Source organism: Callorhinus ursinus, unplaced genomic scaffold (assembly GCF_003265705.2).
Source record: "Callorhinus ursinus isolate GAN/ISIS: 27379988/994484 unplaced genomic scaffold, GSC_fseal_2.0 scaffold38, whole genome shotgun sequence".
NCBI classification, from domain to species: domain Eukaryota; kingdom Metazoa; phylum Chordata; class Mammalia; order Carnivora; family Otariidae; genus Callorhinus; species Callorhinus ursinus.
This window is the reverse complement of record NW_027397100.1, coordinates 14,343,008-14,365,698: the sequence shown is the minus strand read 5'-3', so window position 1 is coordinate 14,365,698 and position 22,691 is coordinate 14,343,008. Positions and strand designations below refer to the sequence as shown.

At 49.0% G+C, this 22,691-nt stretch overlaps 1 protein-coding gene across 6 annotated transcripts; it reads left to right on the top strand.

Moving 5' to 3' along the window:
• The first annotated feature begins 69 nt into the window (after positions 1-69).
• On the top strand, positions 70-21,642 carry CUNH20orf96 (chromosome unknown C20orf96 homolog). Of its 6 annotated transcripts, none has more exons than XR_012374735.1 (11): positions 70-538; positions 803-851; positions 1,430-1,547; positions 11,000-11,112; positions 14,956-15,114; positions 17,263-17,362; positions 18,231-18,388; positions 18,469-18,577; positions 18,664-18,804; positions 19,474-19,592; positions 21,113-21,642. XR_012374735.1 is itself a non-coding variant. In XM_073880601.1 (11 exons), the coding sequence occupies exons 1-11, from the start codon at positions 519-521 to the stop codon at positions 21,171-21,173; spliced, it is 1,140 nt and encodes a 379-aa protein (XP_073736702.1). In that variant the 5' UTR covers positions 74-518; the 3' UTR covers positions 21,174-21,641. The 6 variants fall into 6 exon arrangements, 4 of the variants coding, with proteins under 4 accessions (XP_073736704.1, XP_073736702.1, XP_025732543.1 ...); XR_012374736.1 differs by having other exon boundaries at positions 72-538; positions 18,718-18,804; XM_073880601.1 differs by having other exon boundaries at positions 74-538; positions 18,469-18,570; positions 21,113-21,641.
• The last annotated feature ends 1,049 nt before the right edge of the window (positions 21,643-22,691 follow it).

The window sequence follows — 22,691 nt, the reverse complement described above, 5'->3', positions numbered from 1 at the left end:
TGGGTGGCTCAGTCGTTAGGCGACGGGCTCCCTGCTCGGCGGGAAGCCGGCTTCTCCCTCTCCCACTCCCCCTGCTTGTGTTCCTGCTCCCGCTATCGAGGTCTCTGTCAAATAAATAAACAAAATCTTAAAAAAAAATGTGAGTTTACTAATCCCCATGATTTTCTTAGTGAAATAGGAAGCAAAGTCATTAGACAAGAGTAAGGATGGAGAAGAAAGTGATGGAGGTTTGATGAGAAGGAAATATGACATAATTCTTTAGGATGATGGGTGGGGCCCAGTTGAGCAGGCTGTGGAGAGCTCCGTTTCTCCTTGAGAGATTAGTCCCTCCGGGCGCTCGGTAGTCTGCGTCCGTTTCCTTGGAGACGGAGACGAGGGACGGGTCTCGCTGGGAAGTTTCAGTGGCCTAGGTTACCACGCGGTCCACGCTGAGGCAAGAAAGTCGGAGAAGCCGAATAATAAGTATCGCAAGAGATCAGGCCTCCACGGACTCATTACTCGTCTTCCATTTTCCCCCAATGGCGCGCGTCTTTCCGAAGTAGGTATAAGAATCGAGAGGTGGTGGGGTGCGCATGCGTGTCCGCCTTTGCTTGGTCCGGGCCTGGTTGTCTTTTGACCCCGCCCTCTCTCCGCCCACAGCTCCCTAGCCCCGCCTCTCCCTCGCGCTCTCCCACCTCCCGCTCCCTCGGGCTCTTAGTGAACTGTGGTCTCTGTGGAGACTTCACGCCTGTTTCACGTTTGTTGCTTACAGTCCCAAGGGTTGGGAATGATGGAAGTTCTTTCCCGTCCCAACTCTTTCCAGACCCAACCGCTCTGGGATTCGCTCCACAGTCCACAACTTCCAGAATCCGGTGAGTCCGGGAGGGCTGGGGAGGAGATGGGGGCTTGCTGACCCTGGGTCTGCAGTCCGCCTGCCCTCATGGCCGCGACTGTCCCGGCCGATGGAATCTGGAGATCTGAATTCCAGCCCTACCTGTGTCACACATTTGCTGTAGGACCCGGAGCCGAGCCCCCGAACCTGTTTTCGCACCACCTTATCCGAATGTGAGGGTATATTATACTGCTCTATTATTCATCTCTGATTGCTCCTCTGGTTTCCTCTTGGGTCTTTTCCTTGCCTTGTGTTTAAGAACTGTGTGCCACAGTTCTTAGCACCTCACAGCCTGGATGTGCTTCGTAAATTACGGCTGGCTGATAAAACAAGTGATAGCTAACATTTATGGAGCACTTATCACATGCTTTACAAATATCCTCTCTTGGTGTTCTCCCATCAATCTGTGGAGATAGGTTTTATAATTAGATCTAGTTTACAGATGTGAAAATTGAGGCTCAGACCTCAAAAGTCACTTGCTCAAGGTCACAGATATCTGTAAGGGGCAAAGCTGGGATTTGAACTCATCAGGCTGTGTGACTTTTTTATATCTGGTAGGATTATGTTCCATGGCAGCGGTCCAAGCAGAAAACCAAGTCACCTACTCTGCCTCCCATCCTACAAACCAGAGGCCACCAGAAGAGCAAAACGAAGACTTTGACTAGCGTCCTGCCAGGTGGGCAGAGGCACTTGAGGCCGGATATGGGAATTGGGGACAGTGTATGCCCTTGGCCTTTGGTGACATCAATTATATTAGAGTAGGCTAATTGCTATGACAAACAATCCCCAGGTTTCAGGTATTAGTACAGAAGCTTATTTCTCATTTATGTCAAAGTACATTTGTGGATCTTCAGGGGTGGAAGTAATCTTTTCCACATGATCATGCAGGGATCCAGGCTCCTTCAACCTTGTGGCTCTGACAGTTTGTAAGGCCTTGAAGTCCTCTGCTTGATTCAGAGGACTGCATTCAGTCTGCATTCAGCTGGTAGAGAGGGAAGAGAGAGAGAGAGCAAAAATATCGGTAATTTTGTTGGCAGTTTTTTGTTCAGGGCCTAGACTTGACATGACCCGTATCACTCCTACTCATATTCCAGTGGCCATAACTCAGTCATATGACCACCCTTAATCACAAGGGAAAATGAGAAATGTCCTGCTGTGTGTCCAAGAGGAAAATAAAACAGGGTTTGGTCAACTCAGGATAATCTCTGCCATGTCTTTGTTATGCCATCCAGGGGAGTTCTCATGCCCTTGGCTGAGTCAGACATGGGTTCACATCTTGGCTCTGCTGTTTACTATCTTGGAAAAGCCATTCATCTCTCTGAGCTTTAGTTTTCTCGTTTGTAATATGAGGACCTGATAAGATTGTTGCAAGAATTAAATGAGAAGATCTATATAAAGCATTGTTGCTCTCAACCTTATCAGACCCAACATTCCTTTTTTTTTTTTTTTAAGATTGATTTGTTTATTTGAGAGAGAGAGCATGAGCAGGGGGTGAGAGGGAAGCAGACTTCTTGCTGAGCTGGGAGCCCAACATGGGGCTCGATCCCAGGACTCTGAGTTAATGACCTGAGCCGAAGGCAGTCACTTTTTTTTTTTTAAGATTTTATTTATTTATTTGACAGAGAGACACAGCCAGAGAGGGAGCACAAGCAGGGGGAGTGGGAGAGGGAGAAGCAGGCTTCCCGCGGAGCAGGGAGGCAGCCTGACGTGGGGCTTGATCCCAGGACCCTGGGATCGTGACCTGAGCTGAAGGCAGACGCTTAACAACTGAGCCACCCAGGTGCCCACGGAAGGCAGTCACTGAACTGACTAAGCCACTCAGGCACCGCCCCCCAATATTCCTTTTAATAACAAATACTTTGTAATATTCCTTTAGTATCTGAAATAAATTTCATACAAAATATAACCTACCTATATATATAATTAAAAAACTTAATATAATACCCAAAGTGTAAAGTAAAAGGAAAGTTACTTATAGTTAAAAAACATATATTTCATTATGTAAATGCCCAGGATGTGCTCTACTAGAAGATATGTCAAAGTAGTCAGAAGGGGAGATGTGGAGTCATGGTGAATGTAACCACTGCAAATGCAGACGGACATGTGGTGGGGTATCAGGGACTCAGATATCCAGACGGATGTTTCATTGTGGTCATGATTTCCAAAGTGGTGCCCATCTCTTGGTAAAGTTCTGAACAAAACAAAGTACAATCTTCCCTTGAATATAGCTGCTTTCCTGGAAAATTTAGCATTACTGTAAAACTCTGCAAAATATTCTTTGTGTTTATATGTGAAAAAGAGTCAGGTTCTGGGAACAGATCATTATAAATAAGGTTTTGTTTACCTACATCAGTATCTGCTAGGGTTTTGGAAAGTCATGCAGGACATAGGAGAATTCTGTGTTCCATGGGGCTGTCTTGTTCTGGGGGATATCTAACGTCCCTGGCCCCCACCCCCAGATGCCTGTTGGGACCCCCAGTATTTGAGAGGATCACAAATCCTCTCTACCAATGTAGAGGACGATCTAAAACATCATCAAGAGTCTTTGATGTAAAGTGCTGAGCACAAGGCCTGGTGGTAGTGACAGAGTTTTTGACTTTGGCTCTAGACCCTATTCACACAGCATCTACAAGGAAACACTTTCCTTTCTTTTACTGGGGAAGGAAAGGTATGTATGGTGAGGTATGTAACAGATACAACCATGGTAAGAACAAGAACAATTAACATATACCAAGCCCTTAGGTACTGTTCTCAGCACTTGACCCATATCACTTAATTTAATCTTCTCAACAACCCTGTGAGGTGGGTGCTGTTATTACCACCTCCTCTTAGAGATGAGGCATGGACAGGTGTAACTTTGAAGGTCACAGGGAGGAGGATGGCAGAGCCAGGCTGTGACATTTGGCAGTTTGGCTCCAAGAGGCACAATCTTTTTTTTTTTAAGTGTGAGGACAGGGGCAGAGGGAGAGAGAGAATCTTTTTATTTTATTTATTTACTTATTTATTTATGCAGGGGAGGGGAGAGAGAGAGAGAATGAGAGCATGCAAGCATGAGCTGGGGGGGAGGGGCAGAGGGAGAAGCAGACTCCCTGCTGAGCAGGGAGCCCGATGTTAGGAGAGATCCCAGGACCCCGGGATTAGGACCTGAGCTGAAGGCAGACGCTTAACTGACTGAGCCACCCAGGTGCCCCGGGAGAGAGAGAATCTTAAGTGGGTTCCACACCCAGCATGGAGGTTGACAGGGGGCTCCATCTCACAACCCTGAGATCATGAGCTGGGCCGAAGTCTGGAGTTGGATACCTGACCAATTGAGCCACCCAGGCACCCCTCCAGGATGCACAATCTTTTTATTTTTATTTTATTTTTAATTTTTTTTGAGAGCGAGAGAGAGCGAGAGAGCATGAGGGGTGTTGGGGGCAAAGGAAGAGGGTGAGAGAGGATCTTAAGCAGGCTCCCACGCTCAGCATGGAGCCCAATGCGGGGTTCAATCCCATAACACCGAGACCATGACCTGAGCCAAAAATCAAGAGTCAGACACTCAGCCAACTGAGCCTCCCAGGTGCCGCTCCAGGATGCACAGTCTTAACCATGTATTAGTGGGGAGAAACATGGATCTGAGTTGATGTTCCAGTTTCCCTTGTAATCCCATCTAGGTTACTTGTCACAGTCCCAGTCTGCAAGGATTCCTGCCTTTATGCCAGTGAAATCATCTTTGTAAATTATAATGATGAAAAGAGCTACCGCTTGCTCAGGACTTATTTTGTGTTGTGGAGGCATCATTCATTCATTCATTCATTCATTCAGCAGCATCCATTTGCTGAGCACCCATGTGCCCAGCAATGGGCTGAATGTTGTTGACTCATGGTGAAGGAGACAGATTGGGTTTCTAGCTGTGTAGAGTTCACGGTCCCAACCTCAAAATGTTACTACACAAAACTTAAAATTTTTTTTTTAAGATTTTATTTATTCATTTGAGACACAGAGATACGGAGAGGGAGAGAGAGAAAGCATGAGCAGGGAGAGAGGCAGAGGGAGAAGCAGGCTCCTCACTGAGCCAGGAGCCCAATGTGGGGCTCGATCCCAGGACCCTGGGATCATGACCTGAGCCGAATGCAGACGCTTAACCATCTGAGCCACCCAGGCGCCCCACTACACAAAACCTTAAATACACTTGAGGTGGATGGATAAAAGGAGGTCATCATTTCATTCATTCCTTACACCTGGGAGATGATCTCATCACCTTTTTACAAATGAAGGAACTGAAGCTTAGGTTGGTAACATGTCTTATGCAAAGTCATGTCCTTGAGGGCAGCTTTTTTGTGTTAAAAAAGATAAACCAGCTGATTCCACCAAGATGGAGTAGCCCCATTCCTTCTTGGTCCCCTCTTTTACACCTAAAAAAAAGCCCTGGATGTAACACAGTGTACACAGAGGACTCTGAAGACTGGCCTTCATGCTACATCTCAACAGGGGACTGTCTGCAGTAGGATCCAGAGTATTATTTAAAACATCAAGGATATAGTAAAAATCACTTGTCATACCAAGAATAAGGAAAATCACAACATGAGTGAGAAAAGAAGGATACCAACATCGAGATGAATCAGATAGAATGATCTGAGTGTTTTTATTTACAGATGACATGCCCGTCTATGTAGAGAATCTTAAAAAATCTACTGAATTTGAGAAACTGGAATTAATAAGTGAGTTCATCAAGGTTGCAGAATACAAGTACGCAAAAATCAATCACATTTTTAAAGCTTCTCTCTCTTTTTTTTAAATGTGTTACTCTTGGTCTCAGTTTTTTTTTTTTAAAGGTTTTATTTATTTATTTGACAGAGAGAGACAGCTAGAGAGGGAACACAAGCAGGGGGATGGGAGAGGGAGAAGCAGGCTTCCCGCTGAGCAGGGAGCCCAATACAGGGCTCGATCCCAGGACCCCGGGATCATGACCTGAGCTGAAGGCAGGTGCTCAACGACTGAGCCACCCAGGCGCCCCTAAAGCTTCTTTCATTTATTTATTTAGAGAGCGTGAGCACAAGCTGGGGGAGGAGAAGAGGGAGAGGGAGAGAGAGGATCACAAGCAGGCTTCATGCACCCATCACGGAGCCCCACGCAGGGCTCGATCTCATGACTCTGAGATCATGACCTAAGCTAGAATCAGGAGTTAGATGCTTTAACCAACTGAGCCACCCAGGTGCCCCAATCACATTTCTGTGTACTAACAATGAATATGGGGAAACCAAAATTAAAAATACATTTATAATCCATAGAAATAAAATATTTTTTAAAGATTTTGTTTGTTTTTTCAAGTAATCTCCATACCCAGTGTGGGGCTCATACTCACAACCTTGAGATCAAGAGTTGCACTCTTCACCGCCTGAGCCAGCCAAGTGCCCCAGAAAATGAAATATTTAGGTGTAAACTTAACAAAGGAAGTATAGGACCTATATGCTAAAAATTACATAATGCTAATGAAAGAAATCAAAGAAGACCTAAATAAAAGGAGAGACATACTATGTTTATGATTAGAACACTCCACATAGTAAAGATGACAGTTCTCCCCAATTTGATTTCTACATTTAATGTAATTCCTGTCAAAATCCCAGCACAGTGTTTTGTAAACAGACAGGTTTATTCTAAATTTTTTTAAACATTTATTTATTTATTTATTTATTTATTTATTTATTTATTTGAGAGAGAGAGAGAATGAGAGATAGAAAGCACGAGAGGGAAGAGGGTCAGAGGGAGAAGCAGACTCCCCGCCGAGCAGGGAGCCCGATGCGGGACTCGATCCCGGGACTCCAGGATCATGACCTGAGCCGAAGGCAGTCGCTTAACCAACTGAGCCACCCAGGCGCCCCAGGTTTATTCTAAATTTTATATAGAAAAGCAAGGCCCTGGAATAGATAAACTATTTTGAAAAAGAAGAATAATGCGGGAAGAATCACTTTACCTGATACTAAGGATATTATTAAAGCCAAAAATAATCAAGATAGCATAGTATTGGCAGAGAGATAGATACATAGATCAATGGAGCAGGCTAGAGAAACCAGAAATAGAGCCACACAAATATGCCCAGCTGATTTTTTTTTTATAGGAGTTAACAAGGTTTTTTTTTTTTTTTAAGATTTTATTATTTATTTGACGGAGAGAGACACAGCAAGAGAGGGAACACAAGCAGGAGGAGAGAGAGGGAGAAGCAGGCTTCCCGCGGAGCAGGGAGTCTGATGCGGGGCTCGATCCCAGGACCCGCCCAGCTGATTTTTGACAAGGCTGAAAAAACAGCTCAGTGGAGGAAAAGAAAGCCTTTTCCACAAATGGTGCTGGAGCACTTGGACATCCATAGGCAAGAAAAAGAACCTTGACTTAAGTCCAAATGTAAATGTAAAATGAAATAAAAATTAAATGTTAAATGTAAAACTAAAACTTTTAGAGAAAAATATAGGGGAAAAAAAATCTTTGAGACCCATGTCCAAGTGAAGAGCCTTAGACTTTCTACCATGATCCATAAAAGAAAAATGAAATTAATGGATAAGTTGGACATCATCAAAATTAAACACTTGTTCTGTGAAAGACTGTGAAGAGGATGGAAAGACAAGCTACAGACTTGGAGAAAATACTTGCAAACCACCTCTTGACAAAGGCCTGCTATGCGGAACCTATCGAGAACTCTCAAAACTCAACAATTTCTAACAACTGAATTGAAAAACGGGGCGCCTGGGTGGCTCAGTCATTGAGCGTCTGCCTTCGGCTCAGGTCGTGATCCTAGGGTCCTGGGATCGAGCCCCGTGTCAGGCTCCCTCCTCCGTGGGAAGCCTGCTTCTCCCTCTCCTGCTCCCCCTGCCTGTGTTCCCTCTCTTGCTGTCTCTCTCTGTCAAATAAATAAATAAAATCTTTAAAAAAAAAAAAAGAAAAACAATTCAGTTAGGAAATGGGCAAAAGAGGGGCACCTGGGTGGCTCAGTTGGTTAAGGGTCCGGCTCCTGATTCGGACTCAGGTCATGATCTCAGGGTCATGGGATGGAGCCCTGCGTCAGGCTCCGTGCTCAGTGCTGGGTCAGCTAGGGATTCTCTCCCTCTCCCTCTGCCCTTCTCTCCCACTCACTCACACGTGTTCTCTCTCTCTGAAATAAATAAATCTTAAAAAAAATGGACAAAAGATATGAAGGGATGTTTCATTGAAGAGGATATCCAGATGGTAAATAAGCAGACGGAAAGATACTCAACATCATTATCCATTAGGGATATGCAAATTAAGCCATAATAAGTTGTCACTACGCACCTAGCAGAATGGCTAAAATGAAAAATGGTGATTACACCAAATGCTGGCCAAGAGGAGAAACTGGATCATGCATGCATTGCTGGTGGAAGTGTAAAATAGCCCAGCCGCTCTGGAAAAAAGTATGGCAATTTCTTTTTCTTTTCTCACAGAGAGAGACAAGAGCATGGGAAGGATTGGGGAAGGAGCATAGGGAGAGGGAGAGAGAGAATCCAAAGCAGACTCTAGGCCCAGCCTGACACGGGGCTCGATCTCATGACCCTGAGATCATGACCTGAGCTGAAATCAAGAGTCACTTAACTGACTGAGCCACCCAGGCACCCCAGTATGACAGTTTTTAATGAAACTAACATGCAGTTCTCACCGTGCTCCAACAATTGCACTCTTGGGCATTTATTCCAGTGAAATGAAAACTTACGGTCACACAAAAACCAGTGCATGAATGCTTCATAGCAGCCTTATCATAATACTCACAAACTGGAAGCAATCCAGAGGTCCGTTAATGGTTAAATAAGCTATGGTACATCCATACCATGGAATACTATCCACTAATAAAAAGGAAAGAATTATTGATATAGTCAATAGCTTGGATGAACCCACAGAATTTTGCTGAGTGAAAAAAACCAATCTCAGAAGTTATATACTCTATGATTCCATTTATAGAGCATTCTGGGAATGACAAAATTCCAGAAATGGAGAACAGATTAGTGATTGCCAGGGGTTAAGGACAAAGGTGGGGGTAGCATGGTAAGGGGAGGGAAGAGAGTGTTGCTGTAAAAGGCAGCCTGAGGGATGCTTACGGTGATGGAAATGTTCTATATCTTGTCCGTCTTAATGTTAATATCATGGTTCTGATATTGTAGTTAGTTTTGCAAAATGCTACCATTGGGAGAGACTGGGTTAAAGATACATAGGATTTCTCTGTAGTCTTAAAAATTTCTTTTTTAAGATTTTATTTATTTATTTGATAGAGAGAGACACAGCAAGAGAGGGAACACAAGCAGGGTGAGTGGGAGAGGGAGAAGCAGGCTTCCCACTGAGCAGGGAGCCTGATGTGGGACTCGATCCCAGGACCCTGGGATCATGACCTGAGCCGAAGGCAGACACTCAATGACTGAGCCACCCAGGAGCCCCGGGATTTTTTTTTAAACTTAAATTCTAGTTAGTTAACATACAGTGCAATAATGGTTTCATGTATCTTTTAAAAAAAAGATAAAGCAGGGCTACTACCACTAATGAAAATAAATAGTCATTATTAAAGGTACAGATCTCCCTAAGTATTTAAGTTTGACTTACTAATCTTATAATTTTTATAAACACTTCTAAGGGGGATTTTGGAACTTGGTTAATTAGGTTCCCCTAATCCTTTTAAGCCACATTTTAAAATTTAGTATATTCATTTTTCATTTTCAAATAGTTTACTTGTCTGATTAACAAAAACCACTGAGCATTTAAATAATTCTTGTACAACTAATAAATAAACTTCTAGAAATGGGTAATCTATGTTCTCTTAAAAGTTTTGGTAATTTATACACATTTAATAAAAATGTCTTAAATCTTTAATGTAAAACAAATCTAAATCAAAATCTCATTTAAATTAGAACCACAAGATTAATCTATTAATCATTCCATCTTTTAAACAATACAATTAAATATCCAATATATACAGATAATTCATAACTGTAACACAAGATTATTTTAATTTACTTCATCACTTCAATTGTTAATACTAAAATTTTCCCGGGTTCACTGTATTTATCCATTAAATAAATAATATTTTCTGAAAAGTACTGTGCTGCACTTGGAGTGGGGGTTTTGGTGGGTATCGAGAATGTGGCCTCAGCATTCAAGATGATGTGGGTGATTTGTCTCAGGCCGGTGCCTGAGAGGAAGCAGGGGTTCTGAGAACATGCCCTCCAAATGCTTTATTCTGATCTGAAATATTTCCATATAGTCCTTATCTGGAAGGACCACAGCTTTTTTTTTTTTTTTTTTTTTTTAAAGATTTTTGACAGAGACGGAGAGGGAACACAAGCAGGGGGAGTGGGAGAGGGAGAAGCAGGCTTCCTGCTGAGCAGGGAGCCCGATGCGGGGCTGGATCCCAAGACCCTGGGATTGTGACCTGAGCTGAAGGCAGACGCTTAACTGACTGAGCCATCCAGGCGCCCCAAGGACCACAGCTTTTATAGGTGTTTCAGACAGCCATTTGGGAGTTTTGCCCAGCTCCTGTGCCTTTGTGTAGGGCTGTGGTCCTAATGCTAAGCCTCAGGTCATCAGTAGTGACAGTGACAACTAGGAATGCCTATTCAGCACTGAATATGTGTCAGGCACTATTCCAAACACTTGAAGGTATAGTAAAATCTTATTTAATCTTCAGGACAACCCTATGAGGTATGCATGATGATGACTCCTGTTTTATAGGTTGGAACAAACCGAGGGACAGAGAGATCAGGTGACCTGCCCAAGCTCACATGGCTAGTAGAAAGCAGAGCCTGGATTCGAACCCCGGCTGTCTGGCTCATTAGTTCTTGCCCTTAACCCCTGCCTCATCTGACCTTGCTACCGGCCAGGTTGGTGGGAGAGACTGTGGGCACCTGGTCGGCCCCTGTTGCTGCTCCTCTCTTCCCCTCTGTCCATACCCATAGCCATATGAAAGTCCCCTGCGCAGAGTGGGGCCTGGGAGCTTACTGATGGATGTGAGTCCCATGCTCTGCCTCACTGTCACCGCTTATAAGTTTGAGACTGGGTGGGGCTGGTGCCCGGGCCGTCTCCTGGATGGTGCATTCCCTGAGACCTGCTCCCAGGCCTGCCTGTACCCTCACTCCCTCTCTGCTCTTTCCCATGCCCTAGGGTTGCATTCCAAGCCCACCATGTTGATGACAAGCCAGCTGAGGAATCCACAAGAAAAGCACAGAGGGAGGTTGGACTCTGGGAAGATACAGGCCAAAATCCGGCTATTGAGGGTATGAGCATCCTCCCTACAGGCACTGGGGCTCGGGGTAGGGATGGGGGGGTGGGGGAGGGGGACGGTGATAGCAAACATACACTGAACATTTTGCGGGTGCCAGACTTGACTCATTTCCTTATCAGCAGTGCCATAGGCATGCTTCTCATCACCCCCCTTTTACAGATGGGAAACTGAGGTTCAGGGAGATCAAGGACTTGTACCAGGTCGCATGGCTAGAAAAATGGCAGTACTAGGGATCAAAGCCGGTTAAACAAGGTGTTTGCCTTTGTGTTGAAGACCAGGAAAATGATCAGAATCCTTTTTTTTGTTTCACTACATTAGGAACACAATCTGGTGGCTTGTTCATTTAAAAATTTCCAGTAAATTAACCTTTCATGGAATACAGTGCACCTCAAAGCAAAGCTCAGAAGCTATTACATTTTTCACATCATCCGATACAGCTTAGATAATTAGCGTTCTCACCATCTATTGCTTTTTTATGGCTTCTGAACAATGTTTCAAAGTATTTGAAATGACTAAAAGAGGAGGAGTCTTTTGTGTCCCAGGCAGAAAATAGAATACTAAATACTACAAATGCTACAAAATACTGGAGAAGAATTAGTACTTTCTTCAAGAAAGTTTTAAGAGCTCAGTGAACAATGACTACTATATAAAGAAATAGGGAAGAATGTATTTGCTTTGAAACCTTTTCTTCCCTTTAACCTTCAATATTGCAGAATGGTTCAAAGGCGGCCCAACGTTCTTAAAGGAAGAGCTCATATTTCTGGTGTTATTTTTATCCTGACTTTAGAACTTGGACAATTTGGCTCTGAAGCCTGGGCTCCCAACCCATTCCTAATGTTGTCTCTTGTGATCATTCAGTCAGTTTATTGAATGCCTACTGTGTGCCAGGCCCTGTTCTAAGTGCAAGGATTCACCAGTGATGTGGCCTCCGACCTTAGGGAGCTCGCATTCGACTTTGGGAGACAGATAATAAACAAGACAAATTTAAGTATATAATATGTGCCATGGTGCTAAGGGCAATGAAGAAGTGTAAAGGTAAAGTTAGGGGCTAGCGAGGCACAGAGGAAGAGTGACCGTGACCATTTTAGACAGGGTCGTTAGAGAAGGCTGCTTAAATGGTGACATCTTAGGGAAGAATGTTCCAGACAGAGGAACCGCAAGTGCAAAGGTCCTGAGGTGGGTGTGGCTAGAGCAGGAGATGAAGAAAGCTGGTGGGTGTGAGGGAATGGATGATGACTTGTTTGTAGCTCTGTAATCCATGCTTAGGCTTTGTGTTTCTATGTTGAGTAAGACAGGAAGACCCCGGGGGATTCTGAGTAGAGCAGAGACGTGGTATGACCTAGGTTTTCACAGGAATCCTTGGGCTGCCACTGCTGCTATGCAGAGAATGGACCATGGAGACAAGGGGGAAACAGGAAGGGAGCAGAAATTACTCAGTTGGTTTGCTCTTGGAGATGGAATAGGATACTGACTCTGCCCCTCAGTCTCAGGACAATTATTTGTTCAATCTCCAGCTCTTGAGGGAGTGCCTACTATGTGCCGGGCACCCTGCCAGGTGTTGGGGACACAGCTGTGACCATGGTACTCAGAATCTGTGTGCTTATGGAGCTTACACTGTAGTGGGGAGACCTATAATAAATGAATTTAAGAAACTCAAAGAATAGTTAGTCATCAGTTTATTCAGCCCATACTTATGGAGCTCCAGGCACCGTCCTGTGTGCTGTGTCCTACAGCTGGGTCGGGACAGCCAGCCCCCCTGCCCTCCTGGCTGTGCCATTCAGGTGGGGGAGACAGATAAGAAATAAGAAAAATAAGACAATAAGATAATACAAAAAACATATAATTACAGACTGGGGTTAAGGGTCAGGAAGGAAACAAACTAGGATTTCTGCACTCAATCGGGTGCTCAGGGAAGATCCATTTCTAGAGCAGAGGTCATTAATTCTACAGTTTCTCCAAATCCCCTGGGAATGGGGTGTGTGCAAAGGAGACACATTCCTGGTGCTTTCCCCAGCGATGTTGGCTCCGTGGGGCTGAGAATAGTGCCAAGTGAGGTAGTGCATGTGAAGTGCTGAGCAGAGTTTCGGGCCTATAATAGACACTCTGTACGTTTGCACTCTTACTCTTATTATTATATGAAGAATATGGGAGCTGAGGGCCAGGAAAGGGGTGGCTTCTAGTGAAGGACAGAGAAATGAGGAAGAACAGAGGAAAAAGGAAGAGAGTGCGTAGGCATGGCAGAGCTGGAGGGCTAGAGCCGGTGAGAACAGTTGTCAGCTCTGGTTCCTGCGTGCACACTGAGGGTGCCAGGCACCGCCACTCACTGGCTTGGCTGTGAACATTATCTCATTTGTTTTTTCCAGCAGCTCTCCGAAGCGAGTGTTAGTTTCCCAACCTTTAGAACAAGTATAGCAGGGTTCTGGGGGGCTGACTCGTTTGCCCAGGTGCCCCGAGGGAGTAAGTGGCTGAGTTGGTATTTGAACCAAGTGGGTCTAGGCCTAACATCCAAATCTGAATACCCTACGAGGCTCAACCAGCCCGCTCGCTTCCTTGTCTTGTGGTGGGAGAACAGACAGTGGGAGTCAGAAGTCTGGCTTCCCAGTTCCGGTGCCATGACTTTCTGGCTGTGTGACTTTAGGCAAGTCACTTAACGCCTGCACGATGCTGTACGGGCAGGACATCCTTGAGGTGAGGTCCAACCGCCCCCGCCCGATCTTGGCCTCCGCCCTCTGCACCTTGGTCCTGTCCACAGGCGCCGCCCCCTTGGGCCCTCGGGCGCCATCTCCTGGCCTCTCCCGGCCGGTTGCGCAAGCTGCTTCCCCCCTCTGGAAGATGCGTCTCTCCCGCGCTTCGCCCCCCTCAGCTGGGCTTTGGAACCGGACCGAAATGGGGGCTCATCCCAACGCCAGCATTTATTAGCTGGGGGACTTCGAGTTAACCTCTGAGCTCTGTAAAATAGAGCACAAAGCACCCACCCTAACGGGGGTGTTGTACTTGGCACGCAACAGGTAGGTAGAGCTCCAACCACCGGCATCAGTCCTCACGCAGTGTTGTGTATGTCCGTATAAGCCTTACAACAGCCCCGTGGGGTGAGCCTCCATTTATCAATAAAATAAGAGTCAGTAAACATAGGGCCTTTGGATGAACTGATAACCACCTGCCGTGCGCCCGGGGAGGCCCAGTGCCCAACACATAGTAGGCCCTCAACAATTCTTGTTGTTCTTATTGTAGATTTTGTGTACCTGCTGGAGGTGACCTTAGCAAGCCCCTTACCCTCTCAGCCTCTCCTTGTTTCCGCGGGGCGATGGCTGAAATGAGAGGGTATTCATTCAGCTCAGCTGCCTGATGAACAACGGTAGCGATTATCATCCACTTGGCTTCCCCGCTTTTCCAGACATCGCCCATCACCTCCGCCCCTTTCTTACCTACCTGGGGTGTTTTCTATTTTTATTACTACCGTTACTACTGTTTTTATTTTTTTTTATTTTTAATTTTTTTAATTTTATTTTTTTAATATTATTTTATTGATTCTAAGAAGCCAGTGATAATAAGGTACAGCCTTATCTTATTTCCCACGAACAAATTTTGTCAATTAGATGGTGACATGCCACCCGTTGTAAGAGGCGTCCACCTCTGAGATGTAAAATTCGGGAAAATGGGCGTTTCAGAACGGATGCAATAGTTCAGGGGCTCTGACCCGCAGACAATGGGGCCGCCTTTACCAGTCGAGACCACAAGGGGGCGTGCGTGCGGCGGGAGGGTCCCTAGGCTCCGGGAGGATCCGGCCGCCGCACGCAGCACCGCCTCCCATCCTTGCCCTCCCCTCCGCCTGCAGACGTTGCTCAGGAACCGGCGAACCACACTCCAGGAGCTCTCCAACCATGAGGTCTTCCTCACCAAGCTCAACTGGGAGCTGATCAAGGCCATCCAGGACATGGAAGACAGCTCGGCCCTGAAAGTGCGCACGATGCTGTATCGGCAGGACATCCTTGAGGTGAGGTCCAACCGCCCCCGCCCGATCTTGGCCTCCGCCCTCTGCACCTTGGTCCTGTCCACAGGCGCCGCCCCCTTGGGCCCTCGGGCGCCATCTCCTGGCCTCTCCCGGCCGGTTGCGCAAGCTGCTTCCCCCCTCTGGAAGATGCGTCTCTCCCGCGCTTCGCCCCCCTCAGCTGGGCTTTGGAACCGGACCGAAATGGGGGCTCATCCCAACGCCAGCATTTATTAGCTGGGGGACTTCGAGTTAACCTCTGAGCTCTGTAAAATAGAGCACAAAGCACCCACCCTAACGGGGGTGTTGTACTTGGCACGCAACAGGTAGGTAGAGCTCCAACCACCGGCATCAGTCCTCACGCAGTGTTGTGTATGTCCGTATAAGCCTTACAACAACCCCGTGGGGTGGGCATTATTATCTTTATTTCACATAGGAAAAAACGGAAACAGAGGCGGGGTAACTTGCTCAAGGTCACCCTGAAGCTCACTCACCTAGCAAGCGTCAGAACTGGGACTTGCACACAGGCCGTCTGGCACCAGGATCTGGCTTCCTTCCACCGTGCTGTGGTTACCACCCTCAGCCAGTGGTGCTGCTCACAGTCTACCGGTGGAGCAACTTTTCCCGAGAACCCCCGGGGGCATCCTCTGCCTCCTCTGGGAGAGCTGGAAGGGAAAGCTGCCAGAGGAGCGCTGGAAGTTCACGGGGGACCCAGGACTTGGGGCTGGAGGAGAGGCAGAAGAAATGGTTTCATGGAGCAGTAAGATGAAAGCCGGGTCTTGGGGACTTAGTCTGCTCCGGGGACCGTAACAAAGCAGCATAGACCAGGTGGCTTCCGCATAGAAATTTATTTCTCATAGTCTGGAGGCTGGAAGTCCAAGATCAAGGCGCCAGCAGGGTTGATGTCTGGTGAGGCCTCTCTCCTTGGGGTGCAGATGGCTGCCTTCTCTCTGGGTCCTCACATGGCCTTTCCTTGGGCCTACATGGAGGTAACTCTGGGGTCTCTTCCTCTTCTTACAAGTACACTACTGCTACCGGATTCTGCACCCTTTGGACCTCATTTAACCTTTATTACCCCCTTAAAGGCCCTATCTGCACAAACAGTCATATTGGGGGTTAGAGCTTCAACATATGAATTTGGGGGTACACAGTTCAGTCTACAACACAGGCCAAGGATTGCAGAGTCATTTAGCTCAAGGGGACTTAGTAGAATATTCTCCAAACTTAGACAAAATCATTGTTGATCTTCTGGCATTGATCCATTAATATAATTTTTGTTCATCCTGAGTGCTCCCTGTGGGCCCCTGGGAGACAGTGATCAGTGGGACCCTGTCCATATCAAGCTGTCATTCTAGTGGGGTCACAGGCAGAAAGTCATTTGTATATACTGCCATGGGGATGGGGATCTGGGGAGCTGAGAGGGGCCTCTCGCCCAGACATGGGAGGGTCAGGAAGGCTTCCTGGAGAAAGTGATGCTTGGGTTGAAACCTGCAGAAGTAGGTGTTAACTGGTAGAGAGCAGGAGAGTGTTCCAGGCAGGGGAAATGGGTGCAGAAGGCCTGTGGAGAGAGGGGGCATGGCCAGCTCAAGGAGCCACACATTGGCATAGGCCAGCTCCGGGAGGGCCTTGTCAGCCAAGGTAAGGAGTTAGGGCAGAGGGGAGCCCCTGGAGGGTTTTAAATAGGGGAGGGATAAGGTCAGCTTTTTTTTTTTTAATTGTTCATTTTTAGACAAAGATCATCCTGACTGCGGCGTGGAGCAGAGATCAGAGGGGGACCGGTTAGGGGTAGCTGTGGTGGTATTTGAGGCAGGGGATGAAGAGAACTTGAATAGACAGTGGCAGTGGGGATGGAGAGAAGGACATGGCTTTGAGGGCTGTTGTGGTTAAATCCATCGCACTTGGTGACATTTTGAAAGAGGGTGGAGTGGGGACCGCTGTCTGGGTTCGGGCCAGTGCCTGGGTGTGTGGTAGAGCCACCCGCTGGGGTGGGTGGTAGGAGAGGGCCCCGTTTGGAGCGGCTGGGCCAGCCTCCGGTCAGGTTCCTGGGTCTGGGAGCGGGTTTGGGTCTGGGGAAGTGCCAAGCCCCCCCGAGAGCCCCTGCCTCGGTAGCGCCAGGAGAAGTTGTGGGGCGAGCTGACCCTGCCTCTCCCACAGACTGTCATGGATTTCTTGGAGTACTCGAACAAGAAGAAGCTGCAGAAGCTCAAGTGTGAACTTAAGGAGTGGGAGGAGAGGGAGGAGGCCAAGACGCAGTGTAAGAATCCCTGGCGTGAATTCCTTGATCCCCTCCCTGGCTTCGGGGAGGTCAGCGGGGCATTCATCTTGCACCTACCTTTTGGAAACCAGTAGGCCCAGCATCTCCCCTGTTAGGCAGATGGAATTGCTAAGATGCAGAGCTAATAGCTTACTTCTCGAGCACTGAACACAGCACTTCCAGGCCCCCCGAGGCTTCGGATGTATGGGCACACTCTCAGCCATTGCAACTACCTGTGAGGCAGGGACTATTCACCCATTTTACAGATGAGAAAGCTGGAGCTAAAGGAAGTGCGGTAGCCTGCCGAAGGTCATAACAGCTAGGAGCCAGGATCCAGCCCCAGCCTGCCCCTGCTTCCCGCCACTGTCACCGAGTCAGTGGCTCGGCCATGTCCCAGGTCTTCTGGCTTCGATTGCGCTGAGCCTGTGGTTTCTTTCCCTGGAGCAGACTGGAAGCCTTCTGAGGGGAGGGGTGGTGTGTCAGACCCTGGGGACACTGCCCATGGAAGGCATCAATACAGACTTTGTCTTAATGGTCATTTCACGGGAGTCTGCGTTGCCCCATCTCCCTGGGCTCGTTGCCGTGGGAGCGTGTGCATGAGGAGACTGAGGTCCAGGGAGGAACAGGCTTGGCGAGGCCCACACAGTAAGTCAGTGGCAGAGCTGAGACTTGTCTGGGGATCTTGCCCTGGTTTAGTCTCTTTCCTACCCAGTTTTGCCTCTTCTCCTGCGGGGGCGTAAAAGACTCTAGTGTGAGCTCACTTCAACCAGACCCCAGTCCCTTGGCCAAGGAGAGCTTTGCCTCCCAGATCTCCTGGGAGGGGTCCTTGAGGGAGGATCCTGCCTCCTGTCCCTCCCGACCTCTCCAGCCCTGGCGCGGCAGGTGGAACAGCTGAATGCCGAGGTTGAGAAGACCTACAAGGAAGTGAGCTTCCTGAGCACGTACATGGACCACGAGTATGCTGTCAGGTCGGTCCAGATTGCCAACCTTGTGCACCAGTTGCAGCAGATAAAGGACAGCCAGCAGGTGGGTGAGCCCCTGGCCCTGCCCTGCTGGACCATACTGGAGACAGGGCTGATGGCCCACACCCTCCTGCTGGCCCCTAGGATGAGCTGGATGACCTTAGTGAGATGCGCAGAATGGTCCTGCAGTCTTTGTCTAATCAGATTCAGAAGAAGAAGAAAAAGCTTCTGAAAGCTCTGGTGGTGGTGAGTGGTGGGTGTCCAGGTCCTGCTCCAGCCCTGCTTCCTTCCCCATCATCTGCCTCTGGGCCCCCTGCATCCCCCGCTGGTCTCTACCAGGCACTGCTGCCCGGGAAGAGGCACCTGGGGGCCAGAACTCTTCTCCGTCCGCAGAAAAGCCAGCAACCCCATCAGGAGGCTCTTCTGCAGAAGACCCAGGACAGCCAGGACATGCTGAAGTGCATGGACAAGTTCAGAGAAGTGAGTGGGCATGGAAGGGGACGGCCCCTCTGTGAGGGAGCAGAAAGGCAGGCCCCAGGACCTGTGGGAGTCAGGCTTGTCCTGATCTGGCGTTGGCCTCCCTCCTAGCTAGCGCCGTTACTGTCCCTTGCCACTCACCTGAGAAGGAGGTTAGCGCGGGCCCAGGCCTTGCCTCATTGACCAGCATCACCAGGGATGACCCATTAGCAGCATCACCAAGCATCACCCGCTCACCCATCATTTTACTGTCATTGCCACCCCCTATCTTCACCGCTTAATTCTCACCACTGACCATCACTCGTTAGCTGTGTTAATGAACTTCACCATCACCACCCCCCCCCCCCCCCCCCGCATTCATTTTCATTATCATCCTCCATCCACTGTCAGTGTGAGTGACCTTCACCGTCTCTGCCAGCCCCCATTCATTCTCATCATCAGGTACTGCCCCCCTTTGCCACCTGTCTCCGTGCTCCACGATCTCCGCGCTGTGTTCAGCACCATCAGACGTTGGCCCTAACTCTCAAGCAGCCCTCCAGAGCTCAGGAGGCCCCATGACCAAGCCGTGCCATCTCCCTAGATGGCCTTCCTCCTCATCCGGGTTGCTCTGTTCTCCCTTCTGGTGGGGGACATTGGGCTCCTCACACTCCCCTGCTGTGCTTCTCCCCTCAGTTTATCAACCAGTTTGAGGAGGAAATACCCATATTGAAGGCAGAGGTGGAGCAGCTCCAGGTCCAGGTCCAGGAGCCCCGAGAGATCATATTTGCGGACGTTCTGCTTCGGAGACCCAAGTATGTGATCTGTTTTGGCAGTTGCTTCTTAAACCTGCCATGCTGTGTCCTCGAAGAGGCTCTCTGTTCCCAGGGAAGGCAGCCTGGTGGAGAAGGCAGAACCCCGGACGGGGTGCAGGGAGACCTGGGTCTCGCCTCGGCTCTGCTGCTGACCATGTGGCAGACGTGACCTTTCCTGTCTCTGGGCCTCCGTGTCCCATTAGTACACAGGAAGCTGAGTTACATAATCTTTTTGGACTCTTCCGGGTCCCGGATTCCATGTTTCCATGGACCCCTAAGCTCCTGGGTGTACTCCTAAGCTCCTGGGTTGTTCAGGAAGATGGACTTGAGTAGGGTGGCTGGCTCCAGGCAAGAAGGGCCTGGAAGACACTCTGTAAGGAGAGAAGGATGTGCTCTGTGCCTGGCAGACTCCTGGGCCCCAAAGGAAGAACTTCCTTCCTTCCAAAGCCAGTTCTCCGCCTGCCTTTCTTGGGTCAGGCTCTTTGTGGCAGAGCTTGGGGAACCCACGAGGCCAGGCCTCTCCAAGATGTCACACAGGCCCTGGGGCACCTCAGTGCAGAGCCCTCAGGTAGACGGCAGACCTCAGAAGACAGATGCTGGCCAGAGATGGAAATTTGGGCATTGTCAGTATAGAGATGCTTTTTCTTTTTACTATTATTATGGACAATTTCAAATATACAGACAGTAGAGAGAATATTTTGATGAATACTCAGTTGCCCGTGTGGATTAGAAGTTGTTATGTTTTTGCCATACTGGCTTCATCTTCATTCCTCCGCTTTTTCTTGTGAAGTACTGTAAATTGCAGACATCCTGACATTTTGTGCCTAAATACCTCGGTGGGCGTCAGGAGAGTGTGGAAACCACGAGAGTGGATGAGAGAATTGGGACAAGGTGGAAAGAGCATGTGATCCTGTGGCCCCCTAAGCGTGCTGGTCCCTGCAATGGGGGCTGTATTGCAGGCGGGAACGCGCTGTTCTCGCTCCTTGTGTGCAAAGGACACCTGTCAGTTACTGAGCACTTGGTCCACGTCAGCACTTAGTCTCACTTAGTCTGCCTGCCAAAGATCGAGGTTGGAGTTACTCCCATTTGAGCGGTGAGGAAACAGGCTGCCCTGGGCTCTGGTACACAGCCAGCGCTTGTTACATACGTGCCAGCCGAGGGCGTGGGGCTCCAAGGGGAGTTGTAAGCTCAAGGTGACACGCAGCCAGGGGTCCAAGCCGGCCATTCTGACCGCACAGAGAGTGCTGGTCGTGAGAGGGCCCGCATTTCAGAGCCGAGTGCCTGCTCCCTCTTGACCTCAGACCTCTGGAGGGGAACATTAATCATGCCAAGCCCGTGCCTTTATCATTTTTGGTGTATGCGTGTGTGCACGCACACCCACATGCACACCAGTGTTTTGGGATGGGGCTCTAAGGACCAGTGTTCTGAAGAGCAGGGTGCCCCCGAGGCCGTGCTCCCCCACTCTGCAACTCTGGTGCCCCTGCTTGACTTCTCACCCCCTCTTTGCTCTTCCCTACCAGGTGCACCCCAGACATGGATGTCATCCTCAATATCCCGGTGGAAGAGCTGCTACCCTTCTAGATGTTGGGGTCAGGGGCCAGTCTTCTCTCCCTGCTCTTTACCCCATACCTGGAGCCTTGAATTGTCTTCTTCCATGACCGCGTGCCCACTCGGAGCCTCGTCTGCTCTCCCTCCCTCCCTCCCTCCACCCTTCCTCTCTTCTTCCTGGTTGGTGCTGCTGCTTGGGCCAGGTGGGCATTCCCAGTCAAGTCTGCCATTCCTTTTGACCAATAAAGCTGGATTTGCATTTGCTCTTTTACTTGGAGATTTCCAGCTAGGCCTTGAGAAGAATGGACTTTGTCTTAAGATAAGGGGTGGGTAGGGCGCCTGGGTGTCTCAGTCGGTTGAGCGTCTGCCTTCGGCTCAGGTCATAATCCCGGGGTCCTGGGATTGAGTTTCACATCAGGCTCCTTGCTCTGCGGGGAGCCTACTTCTCCCTCTGCTTCTGCCTCCCTCTTTCTCTCTCTCTGTCTCTCATGAATAAATAAAATCTTAAAAAAAAAAAAACGGGTGGGTAACTATGCTGACTGTATCTGGGGCCCAGGACTTCTCGAGAAGCGCTGAGCGAGACTAGCTTGGGCTGCGCTATTCCTGGTGCGGTGGGAGCCCAGCTTCTCTCCTGATTTGTGCTCACACCTGTTGAGGCCTGTGCCAGGGCAGAGGGGAGACCCCCCGAGCTGATGGCCCTGGGAACTTGCCGGGTTTTCCTCGCTGATGGCCATCCCTCTTCTGGCCCATTGTCTGTCTGTCCAGTGCTTGTACCCCAGGTTTGCGTGGACGTGAACACACACTCTTAACTCAGATGCAGAGTTAGGCGCAGCCCCCCACCATGTGCTGGCTTGGAGATGTGCTGCCCGAACCCCCCTTCAAGCAAGGACTGTTGCTGCAGTTACTGGGAGCGCTGTGGGCACGTATCCTTCGGTGGTCAGACCCTTTGGGGTTTGCCTCGCACCTCATCCAAGGTCAGTCCCCTTCTCACATCCGATGACTGCTCCGTGTGCAAATACCAAAGGCCCAGCCATCTTGGCCTCACTTGGGACACCTCTGAAGGCCTCTTCTGGCTCCAGCATCCCATGTAGGGCCAACTGAAACTGTCCCTGGGCTTGCATGACGGCTGACTTCTCCCTCTGCCCAGACCTGCCTACTTCTGCCGTCCTCCGTTGATTTCCAGGGGCTCAGTAGTCAACATCCTGCACTTCGCACTCGGCCTCAGGGCCGCTTCCCCGGGGACCCAGACTACTGCAAACCCTCAGACCCTCTGGCTGCTCACCCACCCGCCCTGCCCACAGAGAGACTTCGGGTTACAGGTTACAGGACACCTGACCAAATTGCCCTAGACAGTAAAGGGCTCAGGTAAGTAAATGTTCAAGGTGAGGCAAGGCTTTATCCAGACATCAAGTGACGGCACCAAGGACCCAGTTTCTGTTTCTCTACTTGGTTCTCCAAGGTGTTCTCCTCCTCCTGAGGCTGGTACTCCTGTGGCCGCAGTATGGCTCCCAGCATCTCCTGGGGGGTTGCAGCTCCTTGTTCACGTCCTGC

Excerpts from the sequence above, each read along its gene's own strand:
- CUNH20orf96 (XM_073880601.1), top strand. The coding sequence starts at position 519 with ATGGCGCGCGTCTTTCCGAA. Across the intron at positions 539-802 it reads ATGGCGCGCGTCTTTCCGAA|ACCCAACCGCTCTGGGATTC; the intron begins GTAGGTATAAGA and ends AACTCTTTCCAG. Across the intron at positions 852-1,429 it reads TCCACAACTTCCAGAATCCG|GATTATGTTCCATGGCAGCG; the intron begins GTGAGTCCGGGA and ends TATATCTGGTAG.